Here is a 16154-nt window from a genome sequence, read left to right on the forward strand (position 1 = left end):
ATATTCAAAGGAATAATCGTTAATCCATCGATCGAACGAAATTCCTTCGATCAGAAATTGGCTAGAAAGCCTATGAGGACCTTCCCTATGAGGACCTTCCCCATACGCTAACATTGATGCTCGGTAGGTTTTAGGTGGCTAAGTAGGTGGTCGAAGTTTTTTTTAAAGAGACAGTACTTCGACTATGGAATGGTCGAATAGTCGAACGATTTATAGTTCCAATCGTTCAAAGTATTTTTTATTCTATTCCTTCACTCGAGCTAAGTAAATGTGCCCCTTGGTGTGTCAGTAGCCAGCAACACTTTGTCTAGGGGGCCCTGCCAACATGGTCCTAATTGGGCCCAGTATTTAATAAGATCAGCTCTGCCTGTATCCTCCTTTTTGCAAAAATGTTCTCCAAACTCACATTCTGGCATATTTTTTTTTCTAGTTCAGAATTACTGCTCACACTTTAGGCACAATAAACAAATAACTATAAAAGACTAAAAGGCAAATTATCAGTAAGTGATTTTGGCTCATGTGCAGCACTCTTGAAAAAGGGGGAAAAAGAAGTGCACCATAATCCACCTTCTGCCTTCAAAGCATTTTATTGCAGCAGAGATGTGGCACAAGCTTTCGGGGACAACCCCTTCCTCAGATCCTTCCAAGGGGTTGTACTTGAAAGCTTGTGCCACTGCAATAAAATGGTTTGAAGACAGAAGCCGAAGTATGGTGTGCTTCTTTTTCCCCCTTTTCAAGAGATTACGGCGTTGGATTTGAATCAGCCTGGGATTGAATGCACCCTATAAATATCAAGTAAGTGATGTGCCGATTCTGAAGACAAACTGTTTTTTGTTTCATGTGCAGCACTGCCACGAAAGGCACTGACATACAGCAGCAACAAAGACTTTATCATCTATAATAGATTTAACTGCTATAAATCGGCACCCTCTGAGCAGTGGGACAATTCAGCAGTGCAACTGCTAGGTAAGATTTAGTCTTTGTAATGCCCACAGCCCTGCTTACCGAATATAATGGGGAAATGTGCGTCTGTTCTTCCAGGTGCATGTCCAGCGCCACTCAGACACATGGGACAAAGCAGAATCAATATGGTGTCTAAGCTGCACAAGTCTTCACGTTACAAAACAAAAATGAACCTAAACGAATAAATTGTTGTTAGTAATGAAGTATTATAAATCATGTCAACTTTCCTTTACAGATATTGGAACTGTATGTGCTTACAGACAAGCTTGCACACTCCTACACTGCGGAATAGTGGCCAATAAAAGAGGACAAGTGGTAAAATAACTTAATGCCTTTGGTGAAACAGTTACAGGGGAAAGGTTATTAAAATGAAACAACATTAATGAGTGAAAAAGGTTATGTTTTATTTATTTTTGGTAATCAGCCTGGCTGTACCTAGCAACGTAACTAGAGGGGGGCGGGCCCTGGCGCGGACGTGCAGCCAGGCCCCCGCCCCCCTCCGTATGCCCGGAATCCGCCCATAATCAGCGGTGTGCGAGCTGCAGGGGGACCCTGAGGGGGTGCGGGCCCTGGCCCAATTGCACCGCCTGCTCCCCCGGTAGTTGCACCACTGGCTGTACCACTTACAATCTCCACTGGAGATTTTAATTTTTGATGGTGTCGGATCGACAAAACGCATCCTACAAGTCGGATGTAGTCACATGGGTTAAATTATAATGGGAATAATAGACAAATCCTATGTGTAAACTACATGAAACATTTGCCATCGGGCACTACACAACACGACTGTTGGATGGGAAAGCTGCATGCTACATCTTTATCCGACGAGATAAAAACTGATGGCGTCCGAAATACTTTTGTTTCTCACTGAAATATATTGACTGTCGGATGTAAACGCATGAACCAAAGGCTCCATCCGATTTTATCTGATTCCACATTATATTACAGCTGTAGGGGTTCAGATTTCGTAGGATCCTACAAAATCTCATGCTGTTGTGTGGTGTTGCACGTCGAGATCAGATAAAATCTGACCCACCAAATCTGATCAAAAGCTAAATGAAAGACAACTATGGTCAGTGTGGTAGAAATTTCCAATGACGGAGGAAGCCAATAGAAAACGTATTTTGTATTATTTATAATGAGAGAATTGATCGCCAACACCCAGCAAATTACTGTACAACTGAGTATATTGCATAGTTTTGCAGAGGAGGTTTTAATATATACCAACTATCCGGCATATGCAATAACGTGGGCAAAATGAGCCAAAGCAACCATTTAGATGTTTTCTTTGTTAAAAAGTGGTCACTAGTACAGTGTTTGTAGTCAGCACAATTAGATATAATTGAAGCACTTCACCAATTATTATGTATATGTGGGTGGGGATGTATATTTCTGTATATAAATGTGGCTAGTTTAGTAGTGTGCTCATACTATGTAGTCAATTGCTAGAGCTGTGACAATGCGGTTAAGCCAAGCCATGGCTTTCCACACTTTACCTGCTTAATAAATTAAGATGCTAATTTCAGCCTCCAGCAACAAAATCTGTAATTGCTTGTCTTTTTGTAAAAGTGCTACCCTATCTGCAAAAGAATCTTGTGTTTGGTCGCTCCAGTGTGGAATGTGTAGTAGGAAACATCATTACTAACAAAGGAAAAGTCAGTAAAGAGAGGCAGACATCTTATTTGATTGGAGAGTCCAGTATTTCATGGTAATCTTGTCGTCCTAATCTGCCCAGGTAGATTTTGTAACCAGCCAATGCAAAGACACTGATCATGATGACCGCCCCTCCTATTAGGTCATAAACACTTGGAAACATGCGCAGAACAAGAAGCTGAAGGAGCATGGCGACTACAATCTCTAAGTGTTGAACTGTGCTTACCAAGGCCGGGTGGAATTTATACAATGCATAATAAACACCAAGGAATGCCACAGTGGAACACAAGCAGATAGCAATAAGGTAACCCCAGGTTTCTCCATCCAGCGGTATGATCGGTTCTTGCAGCACAAACATAGTACAGGCTCCCCAAACACTTCCAGTCCAACCAAAGGTAAAGAGAGCAGTCCACATGCTGACCTTCTCTTTAATAGATCTGTAGATGATCATAGCAAGTGCCGTTGTCAGCCCAGCCATGACTGTCATGGTGTAACCAAAAGCTTCTTTCCATACACCAAGAAATGAGTTCTGTTCATTAATAATGTTGGGTAACATGACCAAGCATGCACCAAATACACTACCAACTATGGTAACCAAATCAACGTATGGCATATGTTCATCGATCAGCAAGAAGGCCAGAATAGCACTGAAGACAGTGGTGGTTGCTCTCCACATAATGGTTCCATTGCTCGGAGGAACAATGGAGAAGGATGTGTAGGCACAGGTTATGGAAATAACATTGCACACACCATAGAAGAAAAGCCGTAACCTGTACCCTGAAGGGCCAAAGGGGTCCTCTTTGTAGTAACATACAATTAGCACAGACAGCACTTGAATAACTGAGCGAATAAATATCAGCTCCAAGGAGGGCACTTTGGAACGATCAGAAGCCAGTCTGGTGATGAGGGCAACACAGCCGTGAGCTAATGCAGAGCCAAACAGCACTGCCCACGTTTTCCTAGACTGGAATATGGAACTGTCTGCAAAACTTTGCAACTGCTCTGTAATTCCATTGTCTGAGTCTTCCACGTGTTTAGGCCTTGAATCCATAGTCCCAAAACATGTCCTTCCCTTCTGTTTAGCATCTCCTAGCAGCCTTTTCTTGGAATTTTCCTCCAGGCATCCCCTATTATCTTCTCTTGTATCCTCATATCCTTCATCTCCTGGCTGGGGGTAATGGGATGTATATTTCACTGTAACTGTGTTTGGGTGTATTTTTACCCTTTTCTTGGTGGTATAAGGTTTGGATGGAGATTTATCCATGACTTCAGTTTCTCTGTAAGGGGCAAAATACAGAAAATATATCAATGAAACATTAAGCAAACACGGAATATATATTACAGGTATGGGATCCGTTATCCAGAAACCTGTTATCCAGAAAGCTCCAAATTACAGAATGGCTGTCTCCCATAGACTCCATTATAATGCGATAATCCAAATCTTTAAAAATTATTTCCTTTTTCACTGTAATAATAAAACAGTAGCTTGTACTTGATCCAAGCTAAGAAATAAATAATCCTTAATGGAGGCAAACCCAGCCTATTGGGTTTATTTAATGTTTACATGATTTTCTAGTAGACTTATGGTATGCAGATCCAAATTACAGAAAGATCCATTATCCGGAAAACCAAAGATCCCGAGCATTCTGGATAATGGATCCCATATCTGTAATTGAATCACAGGGAAACCTTAATACAGGTGTTTTAACTGCTGCAAATTAAACAGAACAGGCATTAAATAAGAATGGGGGGGCTTAAGTTTAATTCCCCCTAAATGAATTACAAGACAGGTATGGGATCTATTATCCAGAAAGCTCGGACATACGGAAAGGCTGTTTTTCATTATAATCAAATTATCCAGATTTTAAAAAATGATTTCCTTTATCTCTGTAATAATAAAACAGTTACTTGTACCTGATCCCAACTCAGATATAATTAATCCTTATCCGAAACAAAAAGCAATCCTATTGGGTTTATATCATGTTAACATGATTTTCTAGTAGACTTAAGGTATGAAGATCCAAATTACAGAAAGATCCGTTATCCAGGTCCCGAGCATTATGGATAACAGGTCCCATACATGTACTATTAAAATTATTAGTATCATATTTTAATAAAGAACCAACATGGTTCACAGAGCTGAGATGAGAGGTAAAACGAGCACTGCCCAAAAAAAGCTAAAACTACGTGTCAGACATTGAGGCTGATTTAATAACAAAGATGGAAACCTGCAATTGCTATTCTCTACCATTCAGTGACTTCAATATCCGAATATTTTACAGTAGGTGGTATGTTATTCTCTATATAAAGCACAGGCTTTGAACAGAAATCAGTTTGTAGATGACATTTTCTTTTAAATATTAGTATAATGCTAAATCTGATTAGGAACATAATAGAATCCAATTTGCATGTAGCAATGAGAGAACAGTGTAATATATATATATATATATATGGGTGGTTATTGAGATTACCAGGATTTTTCAAGCACTGTTGCCATGGTGCAGTACATTTCCCTAAATGTCAGCCCAGAGCAACCAACATCGTATATAATGTTATTACATGGCAGGAACAAACAATGCTTCTCTAGCAACAGGTGTCTTGCATGGTAAAAGGGAACCTTGAAGTATAGTATAAATATGGATACAATAAAAAAACAATAGGGAGGAAACATAGGAGAAATACTAAACTGTGAAGGAGAAGATGTGTAATATTTAATACTTGGTTTCTAAAGTTGACTAAAAAACAATAGATATTCAAATGCATACAGAAATAAAAATTGCAAAGCATATTCGAGCTAAAATTCTGACACCCGGACAGCCTCACAGCCATTGATTTTATACTGGGAACTGCAGATCACTCCTTGTAATGGAAAACAAAACTAGTGGGCCCTTAGATGATGATTAGATGATCTAACAATTTCTGCATAGACAATAGACTAGAGTTGAGGTTTAGACTCCCCCTGTAACACAATTAAGCTGGCCATAGATGTTGAGATTTTTAAAAGATCCGATCCTCATCGTGAGACCACGATTATCTCGGAATGATCGTACGAATTTACCATCAACTAAAAAGACCAATTTGCCAGGAAAACAAAGGGGAGCTGCCTGCTTGGCCCTGCAAACATAGATAGATTGCACTGGGACCGACAAAGATTTTTTGACCTGGCCGATCAATTTCCTGACAGATGTCGACCGAAAAATAGTAAGATGTTCGATTGTTCGAATCCCACTAACCGCACGATAATTTCGAAGGAATGGTCGGACTTCGCTAAAATTCTTCGGCAAGAAGAATCATTGCGTCTATGGGGAGCTCTACACTTCCGAGTTTTATTTCTTGGCCAAGGCAAAACATACAAGTGCATTATTACTCCGGTAAAAAGATGGTTTATTGAAACAGGTCACAAACCAACAGTCAGGTGATGTTGGTTTGTGACCTGTTTCAATAAACCACCTTCTTCTTTTTACCCGAGTGCCACCTTTCCATCCTTTTGCACAATAGATTACAGTGGGAACGCTGATGGCTGAGCACCTGGTTCATTACAATGGAGCTGCATTGAATTGAGCATGAGCAGAGTAAGTGATGCAAAATGATCAAGTCATGGCATTAACAATTCCATCAAATGCTCACCCCGTCCCAGCTGCCTGCGATTTGGAGCATAACTGCTCACATACAGTATCACAGGAGATTTGCTTTTCTTAGCGAAAATAAAACAAAGTGCTTGGTGTAAAATTGAAAAGAAAAACTAGGATATAAAAGAGGGTGTCTAATTTGTAACTGTTGTATTATATCCCCTCGCGCATGATGATGCTGTGTTTGCAGCTTATCAACCCTGTCCTATTTAAAGATGCCTAGTCTTAGGACCAGAACTTTGTCTACATTAAGTCTTCTTCTAGCAAACTAGCTATATCTTTGGAAATGCTTTTTCTTTGACCCTATCTGAACCTGATACTTTTTGCCACCCATTCTGACGTTTGGTAGGCATCTACACATATATATATATATATACAGTTAATACTCCTTCCTCAGCTGAGGAAGAAAGTATTTGCCCCCTTCTATACCTAATTTGTAATACAATAGTATAGTTATGTACACACATATATAGGCATCCTACATAACTATGTAAAGGGATCTATTCAATATTCACATACATTGTCACCTATAAACAAACAAAGGCACCCACACACATAACTCTGCCATACATACACACCCATTCACATGGATAGTCAGTTACCAACACACACATTCATAGTCCAGAACCACTTCCTGGGATCAGGAGAGAAAATCTGATTTGTATAGATAAATTACTCCATTCTCCCACTGACGGTGTTTCGGGCTTATGGGCAATTGCTCTAAGACTCTAGGAGGTAGGTTCAAGTGTAAAATAATAGTTTTCACTGGTCTGAACTTAGGTGCACTTAGGTGCAAATAAAAACTATATAATAGAAGCTTATTTATTGTGATTTTAAAGGACGGCACACTACAGAGCAACATCCCATATGATGCAAAAGCTGTGGCAAAATAGTTAAGCAAAGTAGAGACTTGTCAGGACTGCAAGTCAGGTTTTCATGAAAACATATAGCATTCTCTTTTGATTATTGCCTTTATCATGACTTATCAGGGGGGCAGGAACTAGGGGTAGGCAGAAGAGGCACATGCCATCACTTACCCCTAGTCCTAACCCTTGTCTTCTCACTGCCCACTCTTCTTGTAGCACCACCTGTCTCTCATGCACACAAACGTTTGTGCATGCCTGTGGGGGGGGTAAGTAGACCCCCTGGTTGCCTAGGGAGCTTGGCCCCAGCCCACTCATTCTAGGGTAAATTTTGCCAGGTTCCAGAAAGCAAGTTGGAGTCTGAACTCCTCCATTAAACCAGATGTAACACAACGAGGCACACATGTTGAAGTGTGATGAGATGCATGTGCCTAGAAGACTATGCACAATGGAGCTCCATGTGTGTGTGGTGTGTCTGGGTGCACTTCTGGGGCTCCCAAGGCTTTACAGAAATACTTTTTATGGAAAATCTTTACCAACAGTGGAACATCAGTTGCATCTACCCAAGACCTATTTTTTGGACAAAAAATCCCTTAGACTGGATAAGATATTAATGTTGCACCTAGATCATCCAAAACAATAGGAACAGAAGGAGTATAGCGAGAGAAAAAGCGTTCTTCATGCCAGCTTTGAGCAAGAAAATATGAAAGGAATCAGAGATATTCAAACTGGATGAAAGGTCCAGTTGTACAGAGACAGACATAATAATCTATTTTATTAAGAAGGAGCCTATAAAGCAAGGAGGAGAGCTAAACAGAATCTCTGAAGTGTACAAGGTAACTATGATTATCTGCAGTCTGATGATCAACAGACATAGCCAGAGCATGATAAACCGGTGTCTCTCATAGCAGAGTTTCTGCAGGAACATCTTTCTTGTTAAGGGTAAGAGAGAAGAAGTGAGAAATTCAGAGATTAATTCCTGACATTATTGTAAATATTATATATTCAGCCTATAGAAGAAGTTTAGCCCAATTGTCCTTGTCTTGACAGATGAAGCAATGGCTCTAAAGATTGGTTGTTTTTTTTTCAGTCACTGTTGCTCTGAAGCAAACTGCTTTGCTTTGAAGGTAATATGCGGAAAATGTAGTTTGGTTTCAAGTAGTTTTCAAGAAGCTCTCCAGAACCTGGAAGTTGGAAATTGAAGGGATGCCATGTACTTAAAACTTTTCTTTATGAATATTTAAGTCATGGGCACAGGGAAGCATATTTAGGGAAATGAAGGTTTGAAGAACCGATCAGCAACAACCAGAATAATCGTCATTCCTGAAGACTAAGGTAAGTCCACAACTAAGTCCATAATAGTTATGTAAGTGATCGTCAACTTCTCTGTAGGATACTACAAGAGCTGCAGCTCAATGGAATATTGGTTTAAAAATCCCTGACATTTTTCAGGGGGATCAGAAATGGGCAGTACCAGCATACTGAGCTAGAAAAGATAGCAGAGGTCATTATTGAGGATCTGGGACACTAAGCATGAAAAGTCAAAAGCCAGATAAAGGTCAAAAACCAGAAAAACAGAACAAATCTCAAAAACAGGCTTGGACAGGAATAAAATTGAAGCCAACTCAACTAAAGTCAATAACAGTACAAAGAACACAGAAGTGTACATTCACAGAAGTACATTTATAACCAAATCACAGTTGAGAGACTGCAGCAGGATCGGCAGGAGTGAACTGGACTAAGGACTAATTTTGTTTCTTTACAAATTTGTTTTCACAAATTTTCTTTACTTTTTATTTTTCTAAAGTCAATAACACACTCAGATTCGGAGAAATTTAGTCACCCAGCGACAAATATCCTCTTCTTCGGGGGGACTAACCTCCCCAAACTGCCTTCCGGCGGCTAGAGTTTAAATCGCAGGCGGGATGCCATTCAGAGCGCTTTTTTTCCCAAGTCGCACAAAGTTTCCTCGTGAGGCAACTTCGGAAACCGAAGCACACTGAATGCCATCCCTCCATCGATTTACATTCTAGCCGGCGGCAGTTCGGGGAGATTAGTCCCCCCGAAGAAGAGGAGATTTGTCGATGGGCGACTAATCTCCCTGAATTTGAGCATGTGTCTCCGCCTTAAAGTGAGAAGAATATAAAGATGTATTGTCACCAAAAATTAATTTCGCTCAGAAAATGATGGCAAGAACAGTGTGGCGTTGTTACATACACCTGAAGTTGATAAAGGCACCTGCATGGTTCATTAAACAGCAAAACACACACAATGGAGCTTAATTACATCATTCATCTAGGCCCTTAGCCAATTAACCTGTCAGCATATTCTAAACTGTAGAAGGAAACCCATGCAATTTTGGAAGCTTATGACACCTGAGCAACTTGACAGCGAGAGGCAGACTAGCATATATTATTCAGACGTTAAATCTATCCAGGCCCCCCCCAGTGCTGGCACTTCAAGGGCCCTCATCATTTTCCTTCTGGCCGCCCCCTATCCCCCCCTGTCCTGTGCATTGCGTACATCTGAATAGTTTTCTCATTTCTGTCTGCAGCTGTGATCAGGGGAGAGGATGACTAAGCAGACCTGGGCCCAAGGCCAGGGCCAACCAGGCTCTTCCCCCATGTCCTTCTGGCCCATTTTCACTCTTACATCATAAATTACATCATACATTGTGTGCATGATGTCATGCACACAACATCACTTGCACCTAAGCCTAGAGGACCAGGAACTTGCTTAGTAGAAGGGAGTACATTTATATGCATAGTATTATAGCAACTTGCATCTCAAAATAGTCTATGAGAAAAAGCAGGTGTTGTGTTCTGTGCATCTGTCTCAGTTGGCTAGCCATGCTCTCACTTGAGTAAGGCCACACATCCCATGGACCAAAAGGCACCAACAAGATTTTTATAAGGGGATTTAATTGATAAACTTTAAGTAGAGTTGTTAACAGGACCTTCTGCAGAGACAAGAAAAGTGACCCTGCAATAGACCTAAGGCGTTATTTACTACCCACAAGTGTACTTGTGGTCGAGAAAATGTATATTCATTAAATATATTTGCATCTAAAGCTGCTTCTTTCACTTCCGCATAGTAATTGGTGCTGTTCAGTTTGTCCTTGTACAAATCATGGGCAGTTGGCTTGGGGTCCCATGGAGCTTCCACCCAATTCAAAGGTGCCAGTAACTCCATGGTTTCCATAGTCAACTGACACATACAACGATCTGCATATGTAGCTGCAAATGGAGATATATAACTGTGTCATGCCAGGGAAGACTCAATGGCTCCAACTGTGCCATGTGTCATGAATTCATACAACTCTTAGCAGGCTTGCAACTGCAACTCCCAGCAACAGCAACAAACCTTCACTTCAACAAAGTAACCTTTGACAGCAAAGTACTGTACCTGCATTTTCTTATTGGGATGACATGCAAGTAAATATGAATGAAAATCAAACACATTTTGTAGAGTATACAGTAAATGGCCTAAAATAAGAGGTATCTGGGACATTATTTTCATTATTTAATTGGATATTATTTGTATTATTCCTTGAATGTGATTAAGAGATTCTGGCATGGATTTATACTGCTTAAAATACTTCTAAACTCCATCTTCATAAATGTACTGCCAACAATAAAGAGTAGGGAACAGATGCATCATGGAAAACATGAACTCATTTATTTGCTGGACCTGTCTGAACAAATACAAAATTGCCTCTACTGATTGCGAGGCACTGTAACCTTTAATGCCTTATGTTCGGCTGTGAGTATGAATAAACCATGGAAACGCAGAAAGCAGTAGTAGATTAGAGGCACATGAACCAAGCTGACTTTCTCTTTATCTGACAGTAGCCTCTAATGGATCTTTGCCATTTGGATTCAGGGATTCTGAATGCACCAAACATTTTCACTGACTTATACATTATCTCTAGTCTGCAGCTCCCAACTTTACCCACTAATTCTGTAATTGCCCTCCTGTATAATGGAAGTGTATCTACCATGTCTCGCTGAATTGTTTATTTGCCTTTCAAGCTTCGCCTCCAACAGTGCAAATTTAGACTTGTATAATTATCTACCTTAAACAGCCCTGCTGAATGCCTGATATTGATTGTATTACTCCAGTGCTTGATTAGAACACTCCTAATTGCTATTGATTTTCTTTTAAATGCCCACAGATTCCAAACTGATGTTCAATAACCAGTATCTTAGTGCTTGGATTCCCAATTTATGGAGGCCCTGGTAGGAAAGTCTAATGCAGTGGATGGGGGGGGAGCCTAAATACTGATCAGAGTCAAATTAAGGGCTGAATGTTAGGGCACCCCCAAGGGCATGGCACACTTGGAGCAATCCTCTTCCTTCCTTCTTTCTTTGGCACACCTGCTCAGTAGAGTTAAAAGCCGGATTTTAATAACAACAACAAAAAGCAGCTTTTGGATTATGAAGAAAAAAAAGGGAGGAAGAGTATCGCTCACAAGTTCCCTAGGGTCAGAACAGTTTTGTACTAACAGGAACACCAGCCCAAGGTATCGGGTAAATCATTAGAATCCCTTGAGGGTGCCCAAATATTTACCACCCCCTTTGGATTGGAGCTTTCCTTCTCCATCAAAAATGTGTGCCACCAGAATATACAGGCATTTGCTGTACAACATCCAATACAGAGTCTTCTTATGCTGCTACAAGTGGAAAATCAGAGTTGGTGTAGCCAGTTATATAATCTACTCTATAATTATTATAACATACCTGGCTGGTTCAGTTTCATGGCCTGAATTTTATTATTTCCTTTCCATGGACATGGCTCATTAGACACTCTCCATAAGGGCTCGTGTACTAAAGGAGTGTCAACCAGTACCATTCACCATGCTTTCTTCTTACCTACAATGCAACTTTGTTCCAAGAATCCCAGAATGATCAGACCCCCTTTATTTGGGTGCAGAATTTTGCACATGACACCAAAGGTAAATTTGAAGTGTTTAGTTAATTGATGAAATGAGAGAATGGGTGGCATATTGGTAGGACATGTACATTTCCTTACATACTCTTCATTTTCATACAATTAAGCAGGCTCAACACTGAGTACATCTTGGTCACAACACAAAAATGGGAACTTGTACTAACCCACTGGTCAAGGCAGTAATTAAATGCAGGGCCCACTTGTACCTCATGCACCAAAGTATATTAATTGGCAAATTGACACAAAGTGATAGAACAGAAAAATGCAGGTTGGCACAAGGGTTTTGTGATTGCTTTTAAATGGCAGCTATTTCTGCCAATTTTTGTGGTTAGTGTGAGTAAATGAGCCATCTTGTGTCCATTCTAGTGTAGCAGTTGGTTGTCAGGTAAAGTCATGATACATCATTTGTTGTCTCTCACTAAATAAACTTGCCCTCAGGTCTTTAACAGATTAGCCCACTATATGTGACATCCAGTCAACATCAAATGAACAAACATGATTTGCTGACTATTTTGGTCCTCAAGTCTGTGTTCTGAGAATCAACTATATGACAGAATTAAATATATCTGTGTGCAGGAATGTCAAACCTGTGCTCCTCCGGCTGTTCCTCAGCTGTTGACTAGACACTGGGACCTGTAGTCCAATAAACTGGAGGGCTGAAAACTGAATTATCCTTCTGGACGGTGCACATACAAAAAGCATGCAGAGGTTGCAGCAACAAAAATCCATCTAAGAAGCTCTAAGAGCTGTCAGTCTGCACAAAACATGGAGTAATTGATTGTTCCTTGGGTAACCCTGGAAAAATCCCAATAAACCCCCAAATTAAGAGATTACACTTGCAACGCTGAATCTCTAGGTCAAATCCTGCTTATGTCCAGCACTGCATGCAACATCCTTCAGTTCTGTAACCATTATTTAATAGCTGTAAATTCCCACTGTCCCTTACTAGCAAATATACCAGTCCTGTTATAACTAAGATGACATTGCTTTGGGGTCCCCCTTATCCAGCATTACTATCAGGCAGACACTAAAACACAAGCATACCAGGCATTACCTTCTGCTGCAAGGAATGAAGGTGCATTTACAGATAGTGATGGCTTCAGAAGAAATCAGTTGACTTGGTGGGAGAGATGGAGTGCCAAGACATATCCAGGTGACCTTTCAGTTCTGCTTTGGAGTCTTACCAGAAATAGGCAACCATACTACAAAGAGCCCTACAGGGTCTATAAGCAGCTGCTGTACTGACTGTGGAATAAAAGGATCGTTTCTAAAGGGCAGTTAGTTCTACCCACCCCCTTCCCTATCCTCCTCTGTTGCTCCTCTTTTCAGACTGCATTTATCAAACATTCAAAGGAGGAAATAGGGACGGAGGAGGCAGCTGGAAGGGGAGAGTCTATGAATGAGTGATGGGGCTGCCTGCATAGATAATGTGGATCTGCACACGCACAGCAACCATCACTGCTCTCTGGCATGCCTGTCATAAGCTGTTTGTTCCTTTATTGTAGGCAATTTGGAGCTTAACCCTTCCCTTGTACAGAGAATGGGCAGCATGAGGATGTATGTTTCTGTCATGACCCTAAAATCATGCGTGTGCTTGGTGCACATATTACCAGATCAGTTGGAATGGCCCCTGCTGTATGTGCCGGTGTACTTATTGATCTGTATAGTTATTTTGCCATTGTCCATTCCCATTTGGTTAAGCTTTGTGTATGCCAAGGGTTGTGTTCAGTGTTTGTGTCTTTAAGATGCTGTTTGCATCGTGTCTGGTTGTTATCGTCATAGTTTATTTTTTGTTTAAAATGCTTTTCACATCACCCCTAGGACTCCCCCATCATTAGTGTTTGTTGAGTTGTTCTATTGGTTTTATTCTGGATAACCTGGATTTTATTCTATAATGTTCTGCTAGTAACATTTAGGGGCCGATTCACTAACTTCGAGTGAAGGATTCAAAGGTAAAAAACTTAGAATTTCGAATTTCGAAGTTTTTTTTGGGCTACTTCGACCATCGAATGGGCAACTTCGACCTTCGACTACAACTACGACTTTGAATCGAAGGATTCGAAGTAAAAATCGTTCGACTATTCAACCATTCGATAGTCGAAGTACTGTCTCGAAGTACTAGTTCGCCATCTAAAAGCTACCGAAGTCAATGTTAGCCTATGGGGAAGGTCCCCATAGGCTTGGCTAACTTTTTTTGATCGAAGGATATTCCTTCGATCGTTGGATTAAAATCCTTCGAATCGCTCGATCGAACTATCTGCGCTAAATCCTTCGACATCAATATTCGATGTCGAAGGATTTTAATTCCTAGTCGAATATCGAGGGTTAACTAACCCTCGATTTTCGACCCTTAGTGAATCGGCCCCTTAGTCCTATTAATAATACCCACAAATGGTTGATTTGTAATTTTATTTAAATTTATTTTTATTTCTGTATTTGATATGTTTGTTAAAAACAATAAAAATGATTTTAAATAAAAAAAAATGCACTCTAGTCCCCTTGGGTTTCAATTTAATATGCAGGCAAAATCAATGGGGTGGTTCACTTTTAAATGATCAACTTTAAATTATAGTGTTTTAATTATTAGCATTCTTCTTCTGACTCTTTCCAGCTTTAAAATGGGGGTCACTGACCCCTTTAAATATCAAATACTCTGTAAGGCAAAAAATGTACTTTCTATTCAAACCCTCTCTTATTCATATTCCAGTCTATCAAATCAATGGATGTTTGCTAGGGAACCAGAACCCTAGAAACCAGATTGCTGAAATTGATGAGTGAGTTGGCTTGGGGTGAGACCTGCTCCCCTTGGATGTCGCAGAAACACTCCCCCACCCATTCGCAGCTGTTTAGGTGGAGGAAGGTGGAGGAAGGCAGTATAAGGTATGCTGCACTGTGCAGGCAGGGAGGTAGAAAACGGGATAGGGGCCCTTGAGGTCGAAAAGGGAACCCTTCAGGCAGCAGGTCCAGTGGGCCCCAGACACACCAGTCTGACTCTTGAGTAAGGCTTAAAATATGGAAAGGGAAATGTATAATTTTTTTCTAATTACTTACAAGTGACAAGCAAGCACATCACTATTAAAGGAGCACTAAACCCTAAAAATGCCATATTTTATATACTGAACTTATTGCACCAGCCTAAAGTTTCAGCTTGTCAATAGCAGCAATGATCCAGGACTTCAAACTTGTCACAGGGGGTCACCATCTTGGAAAGTGTCTGTGACACTCACATGCTCAGTGGGCTCTGAGCAGCTGTTGAGAAGCTAAGCTTAGGGCTCGTCACTAATTATCCAGCAGAAAATGAGGTTGGTCTGTAATATAAGCTGATGCTACAGGGCTGATTATTAAATTCTGATGCTAATTGCACTGGTTTCTGTTCAGGGAGATTGCTGGGGCAACTTATCTCCCTGAATCTGCTCATGTGGCCAGACCCTAAAACTAAACAGAGACTTTGCAGCTACGCCATGTTTGCTCCTTGTGAGTTATATTTAGTAGAAATTTAGCTGACCAGTGCACAGATAACCCCCTACATAATGGACTCCTCCTTATCTGGTGAGTCAATTATATACCTCCCAAGGACCAAACATGGAATAACTTCAGTTTCCCTGCTGCTGTATTGATGGGCAAATCTGACCTGTTCTGATTTGCTGAAGAATTTGTAAAACAGAAAAAATTAGCAAAATGCAATGGGTAAAACCTGCATCACCAGCTCACAAATGAACAAAAACCATAGATTTTTCCTGTTTAAAGAACAGGCAAAAAGTATGGTCGACCCAAGCCCTATTCATTGCACTCATGCTAAACAGTGGTGAATATTGCCCCTTTTAATCGTGAAATTGCGTGAAAATTATTTTGCAGTAGACAATAATTTGTGAATTGTCTCAAAAAAAGTGCAAAGGTGCCAATATATAAAAAAAGTTAATTGCCCACATATATGTATGTGTATATATATATATATATATATATATATATATAATAAGACCAGGTAAGGCCATGCGCACACCTCAAAGGTGAAGTAACCAGGTGCCGCCGCTGTATCGAATATCCACTTCTATCTTGTTGTAAGCAGCGCAGCTTACAACAAGATAGAAGTATATAT

At 40.4% G+C, this 16154-nt stretch overlaps 1 protein-coding gene across 1 annotated transcript; it reads right to left on the bottom strand.

Moving 5' to 3' along the window:
* Nucleotides 1-237: 237 nt before the first annotated feature.
* Nucleotides 238-13500, bottom strand: LOC108718216 (solute carrier family 35 member G2). The gene is made up of 2 exons (XM_018265902.2): nucleotides 13113-13500; nucleotides 238-3893 (listed from the first exon to the last, which is right to left on the bottom strand). The coding sequence occupies exon 2, from the start codon at nucleotides 3878-3880 to the stop codon at nucleotides 2642-2644; it is 1239 nt and encodes a 412-aa protein (XP_018121391.1). The 5' UTR covers nucleotides 3881-3893; nucleotides 13113-13500; the 3' UTR covers nucleotides 238-2641.
* Nucleotides 13501-16154: the final 2654 nt, after the last annotated feature.

The sequence above is a fragment of the Xenopus laevis genome, chromosome 5S (genome assembly GCF_017654675.1).
Source record: "Xenopus laevis strain J_2021 chromosome 5S, Xenopus_laevis_v10.1, whole genome shotgun sequence".
NCBI lineage: Eukaryota > Metazoa > Chordata > Amphibia > Anura > Pipidae > Xenopus > Xenopus laevis.

Excerpts from the sequence above, each read along its gene's own strand:
- LOC108718216 (XM_018265902.2), bottom strand. The coding sequence starts at position 3,880 with ATGGATAAATCTCCATCCAAACCTTATACCACCAAGAAAAGGGTAAAA.